The sequence below is a fragment of the Felis catus genome, chromosome D3 (assembly GCF_018350175.1).
Source record: "Felis catus isolate Fca126 chromosome D3, F.catus_Fca126_mat1.0, whole genome shotgun sequence".
Lineage (NCBI taxonomy): Eukaryota > Metazoa > Chordata > Mammalia > Carnivora > Felidae > Felis > Felis catus.
The window spans coordinates 23,365,519-23,379,382 of record NC_058379.1 but is presented as its reverse complement, the minus strand read 5'-3'; the positions used below and the strand labels follow the sequence as shown (position 1 = coordinate 23,379,382).

General features: G+C 50.8%; 1 protein-coding gene across 12 annotated transcripts in view; it reads right to left on the bottom strand.

Annotated features, from left to right (window-relative positions):
• Window positions 1-13,864, bottom strand: part of AP1B1 (adaptor related protein complex 1 subunit beta 1) — an 85,657-nt gene that overhangs the window by 21,808 nt on the left and 49,985 nt on the right. For 7 of the 12 annotated variants that reach the window (XM_019814823.3, XM_023241600.2, XM_003994768.6 and 4 more), the window contains 7 exons: window positions 10,855-10,960; window positions 7,845-7,980; window positions 6,813-7,058; window positions 4,823-5,013; window positions 3,797-4,018; window positions 1,158-1,278; window positions 598-693 (listed from right to left, as the gene is read on the bottom strand). In XM_019814823.3, coding sequence (XP_019670382.1) covers window positions 598-693; window positions 1,158-1,278; window positions 3,797-4,018; window positions 4,823-5,013; window positions 6,813-7,058; window positions 7,845-7,980; window positions 10,855-10,960 — 1,118 coding nt within the window. The remainder of the gene's footprint in view (window positions 1-597; window positions 694-1,157; window positions 1,279-3,796; window positions 4,019-4,822; window positions 5,014-6,812; window positions 7,059-7,844; window positions 7,981-10,854; window positions 10,961-13,864) is intronic. The other 5 variants (XM_045042294.1, XM_023241599.2, XM_045042295.1 and 2 more) reach the window with 1 other exon arrangement.

Sequence of the window (13,864 nt, the reverse complement as noted above, 5' to 3'; positions counted from 1 at the left end):
GGGAGAGACTCTCAGATTCTCCCCATAAGCACCAACAGGAAAATGCCTCAAGGGGCTGGGCTGAGGTGACCAGCTGTCCCAGGATCTCCCAGTTCCCAGTGGACTAATTTAAGGAGAGTCACCTCATTGGTCAAGGAACAATGCCATAGGCAGAGAATGGGAGGGATGAAACACCAGGACACAGGGGTCTGGACAGCCCTTGGGAGCTTGGAGAAAAGGACGTCTGCACAGTCAAATCATGATTATTGCTAAAACGTACAGCAGGCAGAGCCCCTGCCCCAAAACTCCATGGAGTGAAAGCTAAGTCTACCGGGGCCACCACTGGCTGGGGCTGTCCCACCACCTTAGCTAATGCTGCAGAACCCATGGTTACAGATGGGTTTGTTTCATCTGTAACAACCTGAAGGCCTAAAGGCGATTACAGAGGGAGGAGCCTAATCAAATCTGCACAATGTGTGCCTTGGGGCCTCCACTGACCCTCAGGCCTTCCTGGACCATGAGCAGCTGACAGATTCTGCTACAATCAGACTGGTTTCCTGGTTTCAGCTTCCTTCTCCTCCCTCTCCCCGACCAGAGGACAGAGTCCCAGAGCCTCACCTCCACCTTGATCGCACAGCGGCCGATGGCTCGCACAGCCTTCCGTACAAAGTCCACATCCACCTCTGTTGCATATTCTTTCAGCTCTGCCAGAACCTGTGGCCGAAACAGAGAAGGTGGGGTTGGGAGGGGGGATCTGGCAGGGCAACCAACACTCCTGGACAAAGTGTATGCAGACCCCCAGAAGGATGAGATTCTGCGTCCTGCTTGAGGTGGAAGGGTCAAGGGAAGGAGAGAGCTGTCAGGTGGCCCAAGAGGAAAGCAGGGAAGAACTAATTGGCAGGACTGGACAACCCTTGTTTAGGCTGATCTAGCTAACATGGCCACCGAACTACCACTTTTCTATGGACAGATAAGTAATAGGGAGAACAAATGCCTTAATCGTAAAAATGTCAGTTAAGACTTGCTGAGTGCTTGCCTCCGGAGCCCTGCGCTAAGCACTCTTCATGAGATGAACTGTTAATGGTGAGACAAGGCAGCCTGCCTCGAGACCACAGCTTGGTGGTGGGGCTGCTGTCCAATACCAAAGCTCACGTCCCTGGCTGCAGCCCTCTGCTGACCTGGGCGATGTTGGCCTGGGAGGCCAGACGGATCATGATGTCCAGCTTCTCCAGCTTCACGTAGATGGGGTCGTTGTACTTCACAAAGAAGACCTTCATTTCGTGCTTCAGGATCTCAGGCCTGGTGGCAAGACAGGATTGCCCGAAGAGCAGAAAGCAGGGCGTAAGCCCTATGAGAAAACCCCTTCCATGTTTACTGGGGCATTTCTGGGGTGTGAGGCAGACCCTGACATCTGAACTGTTGTGGCTGCAGGTTCCTGGGCAAGGATCCATTGACTGATCCTGAGCAAGGTTCTGACTGGCCATTATATGACCAACCACATCCCAGGAAGGGAAGAGGGAATATGAGCAAGAGACAGTTCATATTTGAGCGGTAGCAGGCACCAGGAGACGGGCGTGGCAATCAGACCTTGTGCCAATCCCAGCTTGTGACCTCAGGCCTCTGTTTTCTCACTCATGAAATCAAAATGACACCATACAGGAAGCGTTACCATTGTAGGCCTCAGTCTCTAGTCCTAGAAAGGCCTGGCATCTGGGAGCTCATTTTTCGGGAGTGTTCTCACTGTTCCTTAAATGATAAAGGTGGCTAACTGTGCCTAGACTGTTTGTATAAATAATACGATTTATGCTGAATATCTGCCTTCCCTCTGGGAGTCTGAAATTTTGCTAGGTGCGTATGTGAACAGCCCCAGTAAAAACCTAGGGCGCTGAGTCTCCAATAGGCATCCCTGGGCAGAAAAAATTACACACATGTTGCTGCATTTTTTGTTGCTGGGGGAAGAGTGTGCTGTGTGTGATGCCCTCCCTGTACATGGATTCCTCCAGACTCCACCTGTGTATCCTTCCTATGTCCACACTAAATCTGAGCCATGAAAACAACTATATGTTGACTCCCGTGAGTCCTTCTAGTGAATCTCAGAACATGAGGTTGGTCCTGGGGACCCCGAAAGACACCTACAGGGTGAGAGGTAGATGGGAAGCATCCAGCATGATCGACACCTGCCTCCAAGAAGGCACTTGCTATGCAGGAGCTGTCACCAGTGTCACTGCCCCTCCCTCAACTGGTGCCACGCACCTCGTTTTTCTTAGATGAGGAAACCTGAAAGGTGGAGGGGCTTGCACCAGGTCACATACCTAGTGCTAGTAAGGGCAGAAGCGAGAGTCACTACCCCCCACTCCTATGCCCTTTCCAGAACAGAAGGAAGGAAGAAAAAAGCAGGAGAGAAGACACAGCAGACAGGAAGGAGGGACCCTACCCAGGTAGTACTCAGTGCTGCTGTACAACTGAGGGGAGGTGCTGGCAAAGTAAGGAGGCTTTGTCATGCCTAGCGGGGGAGACAGGATCCTAAGCTGGGGGACAGGAAGACATGATTTCTGCAATCAGGACTTGGCAAAAGCCGCCCAACCATGTTGGGACTGGGCCAGGTGGTGCCTGGGCAACACAGTCAACTTCTTAAGAGATTTGCCACGTTAAATATAGCACAGGGAGCCCTTCATGCTGATCGGGGTGTACAGGTTGCTACACCTCACTAAATCCCACACCGCAATTACAAATGAATCCCCAGTCTTAGGGCTCTGTGTAGGCACTCAAAAAGTGTTCCCAAATTTACCTCCCAAACCTTCACAACTGTCACGATTCCACTGCTATCTCTAGGCCCCCAAGAGTGTCCTAAGAACCAGAATGATGCTTCAAGGACAGGCAGATGTGCTATCTTCCAAGAAAGAATGCCTACAAGAGGCCCTTGTTCTCCACATAGCCCTGCTTCCAGCAAGGGGGCTGCTGGAATGCACGGACGCTCATGAATTAGTTGCTGAGAGAGCCATTTGACTAAAAAGGCTGGGAAAACTCCAGAGACCAGCCTCACTCTGTTCTCTGGATTATTCCAGAGAACCCCTCCTGTTCTGAGCCCCTCAGACCGCACTAGTTGTTTTTCAGCTCCACCCACCCTGGGTATCAGGCACTTCCCTTTAGAAGCAGTGGCTTACAGCTGTGATCGTTCTATGGGGTGAACAGAAATGGTCTTCTGAGTGACTTTCGCACCCTCCTGCTCAGCCCCCAATCCGATGCAAAGTCCATAGCACTTCACCACTTTGGAGTCCTCCAACCTCAGAGAATTTGACTAAAACTATAGACTCTGTCCCCAGGGAAAATACACACACACACACACACACACACACACACACACACACACACACACACACAATCTTACACCCTGTTTCAGTCCTGTGGACTAAGGAGCTATCCCTTGTGTATGGTTAAGAAGCTCCATGCTGCTTTTTACCTCACCTGCTACCTGATTAGGTGAAGCCAGGGTTTCTCACCCTCAGCACTACTGACATTTTGTGATGGAGAGTTCTCTGGGGGTGGAGGCTGTCCTGTGCACTCTACGACACTGAGCAGCATCCTTGGCCTCCATCCACTAGATGTCAGTAGTACCTCCCAAAGTGTGACAACCAAAAATGTCTCCAGACATTTCTAAATATCCCTTGGGGAACAAAGCTGCCTGTGGCTAAGACTCTGGGTTAAGCTATTAAGACTTCCTGCACGGTGACAGGTCAGCTTCCCTTTGGTCCCGATCCCATCAAGAGATGCCCCCCGACCCTGAGTGCACGCTGCACGTTTGCGGCAGCCCAGGTACCTTTTCTGTACGATGAGGTTGATGTTGCGCAGGGCCACGTACTGCAGCTCAGGCTCGGCCGACAGCAGCGTGACCAGGGGTGGGGCCAGCTTCTTGAGCAGTGTGCCATAGTAGTCCAGGTCCTTGGACAACATCTCCATGAACTTCATCAGCACCTTCACAGCAGACAGCACCACAGCAGAGTTGGCGTGGGAGAGCCTGGGGGTGACCCGCTCACAGATGCTGGGGTCCATTCCAAGGAGGGGGACAAACAGGAGAGACAGACAAGGAAAACACCCTGTTTTTAGTTATCGAGGGAGTATGTTTTCTGTAGGAAGATCGAGATCCTGCTTCTGGTGCTTGCTAACTGACCCCAACAGGTTAAAACCAATCAGAGTCTGTTTCCTCATCTAGAAAACGGAGGTGAGGATGCCAACTTCACAGGGTTGCTGAGGGCTTACATGAGATAAACCACATAAAGCACCAAGCACGGTGCATGGTAGTTAATAAATACTGGGTAACTGTCAAGTCCCTCCCTTCCCTCGCTACAAGGGCATTCAAAAGGGGCAAGGTATCATGTTGGGTAGGACCAAAAGTGAGGGGTGACCCAGGCGAGTGACCTGCATGACTTCTTCCACCTTCTAAACCGGTGTTTCCTTACCTGTCAAATGTGGACAATGATGGGGCAGCTTCCACAGAGGTGCGTTAAGGATCATCTAATGCATAGGAAGCGCTCAGCAGAGCCCCAGCCACCCAGAAAGAATCCAGTGAATGAAGACTCTGGTACTATCCACCTCCTTTACTCAGCCCAAGGTGACCGGGGTCTCTGTCAGCAACCAGATCAGGCACTGGCTTCTGTTCTGTCTGTACCATGCTGAGCAGGGAGCTGACTGCCTGGCTCTGGCCTCCCTTGAGATGTGTCTGAGGATGGTCTGTGGGGCAAAGCCCTGGCAAAGGGCCCAGTAGAGGTCTGAGGCCCAGCTCATGGTTGGAGCCCTTCAAGGACCAGGTCCCGCTGGGCTGGCAAGCAAGGGGCAGCCTGCTCACCTCTGGGCCTCTCGGTCATCTTTGGGCGTATAGTTGGCCAGGCAGTCCAGGATGAAGATCTGGCCCCACTCGGTGCACTCATTCAGGGCTGTCAGTAGCTTATTAATGGACTGCGGGTTCAGGTCAAGCAGGTTGCTGCTGGGGTGAGACTCGGCAATCTCTGACAGGGCAGCCACTGCGTTTGCCACCACCTGGTTGAGAGGGTGGAAGGGGCAGAGGCTGGGGGCGCTGCTCGGGCCACAGGGCATTGGGGCTAATCATGCTGGCCGGTCAGAGGTTGAATATCCTGAAAGGAACAGGACCCGATGGGCAGGGTCTGCAGCACTGAGACCCCCTCCAAGCACTCACCGTACAGACTCCCCTGTAAACCAGAACAAACATAAGTGCTCCCAACCAGTGAAGAAAAAAAAAAAAAAAAAAAAAGAGGCAAAACAAAAGAAACAAAGGAAAGATCAGGCTTCAAATGCCCGGCAACAGAAAACATTCCTAGCCACCTAACACACGGCCCCTGTCCACCACCTATAGCAAATCAATTCAGGGGCTGTTGAGGGTGCTTCTCGGAGCTAGAAGATTCCACAGAGCCCCTTAGGTCTGCTGGTAACAGATGGGGGCTGGAGTCCAGGGAGGTTGCCAGGTGAAGCACTGGACTCTCAACCCATTTCCACCAGAGTAGCTGTTTTTATGTGTGTTCTGCAGGGTTTTGAACTCTTCCCTGTACAAAAGGTGCTCTACTGGCCAATCCTGTACTGGCCACTCAGCACCCATGTGTGATCAGTGTTTCTGTAGGACAGAGCGGGATGGCTGAGCTGAGGGGTTTATGCATTTCACTTTTTTTTAAGTTTTGTTTATTTAAGTAATCTCTACACCCAACATGGAGCTCAAACTCACAACCCTGAGATCAAGAGTCGCATGCTCCCTGGGGCACCTGGGTGGCTCAGTTGGTTAAGCGTCTGACTTCATCTCAGGTCATGATCTCGTGGTCTGTGAGATCAAGCCCTGAGTTGGGCTCTGTGCTGCCAGCTCAGAGCCTGGAGCCTGCTTCAGATTCCGTGTCTCCCTCTTTCTGCCCCTCCCCTGCTCACACTCTGTCTCTGTCTCTGTCTCAAAAACAAATAAACATTAGGGGCGCCTGGGTGGCTCAGTCGGTTAAGCATCCAACTTTAGCTCAGGTCATGATCTCGCGGTCTGTGAGTTTGAGACCTGTGTTAGGCTCTGTGCTGACAGCTCAGAGCCTGGAGTCTGCTTCAAATTCTGTGTCTCCTTCTCTCTCTGCCCCTCACCCACTCACACACTCTCTCTCTCTCAAAAATAAACAAACATTAAAAAAAAAAAAGTCATACGCTCCTCCCACTGAGCCAGCCAGGCACCTCTGTGCATTTCACTTTAAACAGTGCCTGCCAAACTGCCTTCCAAACTGCTGCCATCCTATGTGTGAGGAGGAGCTCCCTCCCAGCCATACCCTGGTGCCCTGTCCTCCAGGCTATGCTACTTTAAGAGTGACCCTTTGCAACCCTGCAAAGATGTGGGGAAAAGGAAAAGTACTTCACATTCAGAGCTCACCGATGGTGTCGGTAAGACAGTGACAGTGACAGTGACTGGAAGGGGAAGGAGGGCACTAGTCTTGGTTGCATGCCCATTGTGTGTTGGGCCGTGCCAGGCACATTACCTTCACAGGTTAAGCCTCACAGCACTCCTGCCGGCCACGGAGAATTAGATCCATCTTACTGACGAAAAAAAGAGGGCTCTGGAAGGTTAGGCGGCCCGCCCAAGGTCACAATAGCTCATGTTAGAAAGGCCACAGAGAAGGCAACTCAGGTCTAGCTCACTCCAAAGATGGTTCCCAAACCACTGCAGGGAGGAGAATAATTAGCCTACCCAGCAAGGCTCTGACTTCCAGGACCCAGGGAGCACCTGGTGGAGGGTCAAGCCAAGGTGCTCCCAAGCAACCCAGTAGGTAATGCAACTGGCATGGTGGATGGCAACGGCTTACCATGGGGTTAGAGTCAGAGATGAGGTCTTTAAGGGTGTCCAGGAAGCCCTGGTCCTCTACCAGCTGGGCATTGATGTCGTGGAGCTTGGCTACACACACAGCCGCCGTTTTGCGCACGTATGGGTCCTCATCCTTCAGGCACTTCCGGAGTGGCTCACACAGGTACTCTGTGATCTTGTCAACGCGGATACAACCCATGGTCCGCACGGCCAGGGCTCGGATTAAGGGATTGGGATCCTCACAGTCCTGAGGAGAATCAGCCATTGGCCAGGGGAGCAGGGGCAGACTGAGCAAATCAGGTGCTGCTGTGGGATCTCCCACCAACTGTGGCCAACAGCACCAGAAGTAAGTGCCATGTGGGGACATCCAGCATTTGTCAGATACTGTGCTGGGGCTCTGTGCAATGTTGTCTCTGATTCTCACAGCAGACACACAATACTGTTCCCATTTTACAGGTGGAGCAGCTGAGGCTCCCAGGAAGACTGGGAGCTCGCCCAGTCACAGACCCGAGCCATGATTCAAACCCACATTCAAACTCAAGCTGAGCACCATACCCCACAGAACCCCTCACGTGTCTGAATCTGAGCACTGACAGGGCGAGGGGAGCTAGGAAGGTCCTAAAGGTACACAGCACTGACACTTCAAGTTCTCGTTTGCTCCTTAATCTGGAGGATGGAAAACACAGAAAAGGGCAAAGTCTAGAAGGGGAACACAGCTCTCAGATGCTTGCTGAATCCTGCCCTGGCAAAGGATGTAGGGCAACGGTGCATCTCAGGGAGACATGGAGGTCAACAGGCTTTAGGTCACCTCACACGGAATGAGTTAGCAGGGTCTGTAGCAACTGATTTTCTGAGAGAGTGGGAGCCCCCTGCTGGAGGACTAGGCAGCCCTCAGGCTAGGAGTTGGAGGGACTAGAAAAGAGCCTGAGTGTTTTTGCTCAGGGCCGTAGTGTCCTATCCCAAGAGACAAAAGGGAGATGGACCACTGAGCACCCAGGCCCTCTGCTCTTCCTCCCACCAAGCTCCCACTCACCTTCACAAAGGTGTTGACAGCCATGATGGCCATGTCGGGCTGACTCTTGGCATAGTTCATCAAATACAGGTACACCAGCTTCTTCAGCTCTAGGTTGTCTGTCTGCATGCAGTTCACCACATCGGGGAAGAGGGCACTGGAAAGTCAAAATGGTGTGAGTGTGGGGTAAGGCTGGAGAAAGGAAGAAGATTTTTCAAACAGCTAATGGGAAGTGTGTATGGGGAGGTGCAGGGCACAGAGACAGTGGATAGGAGGGAAGTAAAAAGGTAACAGGACTTCCTAGTAAAAGGGAGGACATCAGCTCTGCTCTGTTACCACGAACACATATTGGTAGAAACAGAACCCAAAACTTGATTTGAAAAGCAAAGTCCTCTGTTCTTTTCACAGGGTTCATTCACATACAAGCTCTGTAGCCCATCAGACTTGGCTCAACCCAGCTCTGTCTAACGCTAGCTGTATGAAGTTGGGAAAATTCCTTCAGCCTCCCACCAAGTCTGAGTTTCCTCACCTGCCCTGCAGGAAAGGTGAAACAAAACCCCATTACACAGGGCCCTTATGATAATGAAAGACAATATACTTTAGGTGTCTGGTCCTTGCCATCCAAGAGTACTGACTACTTGAAAACAACTGTTTTCCTTCCCTGATACTTAACATGGCCCCTTATATTAGAATGTTGGTTCTAGAAGCAGGGATGGACCATGCTGCTTTGACCACAAGGGCCAGCTCAGGTGCCCACTAAAAATCAGCCAGCATGAATGGGCTTTATATACATGGTCTCATTTAACAGCCCCGAGAAGCCAGGCTCTTATCCTCATTTTACAGAAGACAATACTGAGGCTCACAAATGTCAGCTGGCCTGAGGAGCCAGGTCTGGATCTAAAGCTCATGCTCGTGACTGCCATTAATCTGAGGGGAGCCCCTCCCAACATGGTACCCCACAGTCCCGGAGCCACAGGCCCTTAGAGATGTAAAATATGCTTTTTAAAAATGTTTAATTTTTTTTTTAATGTTTAGTTATTTTTGAGAGAGAGAGAGAGAGAGAGAGAGAGAGAGAGAGAGAGAGAGAGAGAATGAATCCGAAGCAGGCTCCAGGCTCTGAGCTGTCAGCAGGGCTCGAACCCATGGACCATGAGATCATGACCTGAAGTTGGACGCTAACCAACTGAGCCACCCAGGCATCCCTAAAAAAAGTTTTTTTTTAACTTATTTATTTTGAGAGAGAGAGAGCAAGCAGGGGAGGGGCAGAGAGAGAGGGAGACAGAATCCCAACCAGGCTCTGTGCTGTCAGCAGATGCGGGGCTCCAACTCACAAACAGAACCGTGAGGTCATGACCTGAGCCGAAGTCAAGAGTTGGACATTTAACCGACTGAGCCACCCAGCACCCCAGAGATGTGAAATATGCTTAGTTAGAAGCCTATTTTCTGTCTCTGGAATCATAGCCTCCCCTCTCAAGTTTTCTAACTTAATGCACGAGAATGTGGTAACAGAGACTTAAGAGGTCAAAGTGAGCTTCCTGGGCCTCCATAGGAAATAACCCAGTTGGTGCTGAAATTGAGGCATCACCTCGGAAGGCGAAGAACCAGGAAGCAAGAGGGGGGTGGAGGAGAGGGACAGTTGACAGGCATGTCACATAAGCACAAGTCTACTTGAGATGGAAGAACAAAGATGCTTCCTCTGTGAGGAGGTGACAGTGGTGTTCTAGTTAAAGGAGAGTGGCTTTGTCCTGAAAGGATCTGACTTGGAAGGAGGCCCAGTTTTCCAGCAGATGCCTGATCCCTTTGCCACTCTCTCTACAGCAAGTCTCCCTGCAGAACTGTTTCTTCTGCGGCCCTGTCAGGAGGTCCCTTGCTGAGGTGGCCATGGGATAGGGCAATCCGTGGAGAAGTCTGGAGCAGTGCAATCCCAACACGGGACCCGGATGTGCTGCTCCAGGCCTCTGAGGCGTGGAGCTGGGTACTATGAGGGCACAGAGGAGAGGGTATGGGTGGAATCGCCCTGGATTTGGATTTCAGAAGGGCTGGGCATGAGTCCTAGTTCTGTCATTAACCACGTGACTGCCAGGAAGTCACCACACTCCCTTCTTTATGTGGTTTCCCTGGCCATGAATACATCATTACCTACAATACAGGAATTATAAGGAACAGCTAGGTAAACGCATCTGAAGGTGTTCTGCATACTATCAAGTGCTCTGCATTAAGTTGCTGCAAAATCCAGTCCCTGTCCTTGGGGCCTTTATGACGTGGTGGGCAGGGAAACACAAGTACGTGTAAGAAAAGGGCAGAATTAGTGACAAAACACAGAGCAAGAGCTGCACATTCAGGGCGGTGGGCTGCGGTGACGAGGGAAGGCAACAGGGAGACCTTGAACAGGTTTTTGAGAGTTAGAAAAACAAGCCGGTAAATGGAAATGAAGAAAGGGACATTCCACGCAAGGACAACGCAGGAGCAAAGAAGAGGCAGCAATACTACATATGATCTGCTCTGGCAACCACATGCAAAGTAGAGGCTGCAAACCAGCGACAAATTCAACAATTCCCACTTGCAGGTGCATGTTACTGGGACAGAGCTTACCCGCAGTGTGTATGTGTTTGTTTAACATCATCTAGCGATAGAAAACAGCGAGATTTAAAATAAAAAATCCAGATTTCCTGTCCTTTTAGAAAACCAGTAGACTTGCCCACACTGGGTTCCATTTTCTCCAGCGGGCAGCAATCCTCTGGAGTTTCTGACAGGGTTCACATCACAGCCACTTCATTGCCTGTTGCCTTTTTGACCTTGCCTACCTCACTTACCCCACTACCGCCTGACCCCAGCAGCATCTGAGCACGGGACCCCTCTGTAAACAAAGCCCTTCTGTTTGGAAAGGAGGTTCAGGAAGGGAGCTGTAACAAGGGGAGACACGGGTCCCTAAAGATCCCCTCAAGGAGAGATCTGAATTAGACCCAAGATCTGAATTAGACCCAAGCTATGAAGCCCCCCTCCGGCTACCGCCTGGCCTGTGCCTACACACCTGACATCTTTGCCCACGGTCATGGACGCAATCACTTTCTTTACCGCCTCCTTCTTCTTCTCCTTCTTGTCACTGTTGAGCTCTGCCTTCAGCTCGAAGATCTCCCCTAAAAAAGGAGGGACGCATGAATGATCCAACCCCACCCTGCCGGGGGGCCATTACCAACCTTCCAATCCCAAAACAATGAGATTGTTTAGGTCCTTGGTCTCAGTGACACAGGCAGCAGAGAAGGACAACTCTTAGGAGAGGAATCATCAAGAGGGAAGCTTGGAGGTCGTGCTAGACTGAACAGAGGCAGCTGTGGAAGCTACAAAGGTTCAGACACAAAGTGTGAGGGCAGGTCCTGCTCAGCCAGACGGTTAAACACGTTCAGAGGAAAGTGCTCCTCAGCCACCCTCACCCAAACCCCCAAGGCAGTGTGTGATGGAATCTGAGGACTGAAAATTGGAAGGGAGAGCGTAGGATTTGCTTGATTCCCACACTTGGCTTTTCCTGTTTTCCTGAACCTCCAGTTAAAACAGCGCACTCAGGGTTTCACTTCCTGAGCCACATGTGGTTGTTCAGCTCTGAAAATAGGAATTCAGCTGCCTCACAAGGGCTCGAGCACGTAATACACTGTTCTTAAGAACTTGATGATCTGGAAAAAACAAATGAGGAAATAGGGTTGTTCAGGGCCCAGATAACCCCACTGACGGTTACAAGGGCAGACTTTGGAATGAGACAGGCCTCCTGCCCTCACAACAGCAGCCGCCAGGATTTCCTGAGCCTCTCTTCAAGTCAGGTGCCACACTAACTTTTCCCCACTTCTCATTTCATCCTCATGACAACTCTGCATTTCCCATTTTGCAGATGAGCACCTAGAGGCTGTGAGAGGTTCAGAAACTTGCCCAAGAATATGCAGCTAGTAGCAGATAGGGCCAAGATTCAAAACCGGGTCTGCCAGCTCCAAAGCCCACATGCTCGGGCCAACCAAGGACATCCCTTTGCTTCTCTGAACCGGCTTCCTTGTCTGTACACTCTCTACTTTGACTGGAACAGTGAAGTCTCTCATTTAACACTCAGAAGTAAAATGCTCATCTCAGTGCCAGCACTCAATGCCCTGCATGAAAGGAGACTGTTCTTATTATTAACTTGCCATGTGACCTTTGGCTTAGATCTCTCTTTTGTAGGAGTGTCCCAGGTGGGAATAAAGCAGAGATCTAGATGGATTTACGGTGAGAAAAAAAAAAACTTGCAGGTTTTTATCATGACTGAACGATGTGGTGTTCAGGAAAGAACTTAAGACGACAGACAGCAAACAAAGTTAATGAAGAACAGTGCCCAGCACAGCCCAGGGCAAGGCCACACTGAGGATATTGCTCAACAGAACCAGGAGGAATCTGCAAACCTTGCAGTTCAGACTCTTGATTCTACAGGACTGAAGGAACACAGGCCCTTCTCCTCAAGAGACTGAGGGGGCCACGTCTCCCTGCTGCAGGATCCAACAGACCACGAGGACTCTGACCCTGGCTCCTGCTGCAGGGCTGCCCCTGCTTTGCTTAAAGTGTTTGGTCAGATTCAATACAACTGGCCGTCAATTGATGGATCTAGGCCTGCATCACCCCAGTTCTAAGAAGACTGGTGAGATGAACCTGGGATCTGCCTGTTTCTGAAATCTCTCTTTCCTCTAATGGGCCCCAAATCCAATTGGTCACCAAGCCTACTTCCTCAGTCACATACCACGCACCCAATTCTCTCTACCCACAATGCTACCCCCACCCCACTGGCTCAGGTACTATTATCTCTCATGGGAGCTTTAGTAACTGGTCTTCCTGCTTCGCCCCAATCTTCACCCTCTTCAAAACTTTATTAGAATCTGCCTTGCACCTCCTCTTGCTTAAAACCATCACTGATGTCTGATTGGGACCCGGGCATCCCTCTGCAGACATTCTCCTCAAAAGAAAACCCACAAAAACCCCACCACTGATGCCCCAATACACTTAGCAATAGGTTCACCCCCTCCAGCCCTGCACACCTCTCCAACCTTCCATCACACTCTGGTAACTTGTGCCCATGTGCTTTCCTTGGGCAGAGCAAGAGCTACCCTCCCCTCCACTTTCTTATCTAGCTAGCTCCACGCAAGGTCCTCCCACAGCCCCGGGTACTGCCCTTGTCATAACACCTACCACCCTTTAGTGTGATTACTATTTTTAATAGACTGTCTTCTCTGCTTAACTGCAAGCAAAGCCAGGTCAGAGACTCCAGTTTGCCGCCTCCACTGCACAGGGAAGGGGCTCAGTAAAAACCGGCTGACCAATAACTGAAGTGCTTGGTAAGGGGCAGGCTGCAGGTCCCGGCTCAGCTGTCTCAGCTGTCGTGACAACAGACTCTTTTCATCTGGTCAGCAGGCCTGTGTCAATCTCACTTGGAAGGAAGGAGGGAGGGAGGAAGGAAGGGCCAGTCAGAAAGAAGCTTACAGGGTTAAAGCACATTCGTCAGCCACTACAACCACCTGTTTTCCAGAAAGCAGAAACAATACCCTACAACATAAGACTAGCTTAGCAAATTTCAGTGCAGCAACTCAGCAGACTTAACATTGAGTCGTTAGAACTGTGGGGAAATGGTTAAGATAATGTCAAATGAAAAACAGGATATAAATTCTGACTTCACGTAAAACATGTGCCCATGGATAAAGACCACACACACACACACACACACACACACACACACACACACAATCGCTGTGGGGTTACTGATAGGATTGTGTGCTTTCTTTCCTCCAGCAAAAAACATTGAACGTTAGACCATGGGGAACAAACGAGGGCTTTGTTCCCCCCGTACACTTGGAGCTAATGCTCTTCCCTTCCTGAGGTCTAAAAGAAGTGGTCAATTTCTTACACCATCAATACTTCAATTTTCTGGATCCACAAGGTTAAAGATGCTTGGGTAATCCCCACCAATTGCTTCTAGGCCTCCACCCCCTACCGCAAGCCCCACCCCAGCAGGGAGAAGGCAGAAGGGTGGGGCACAG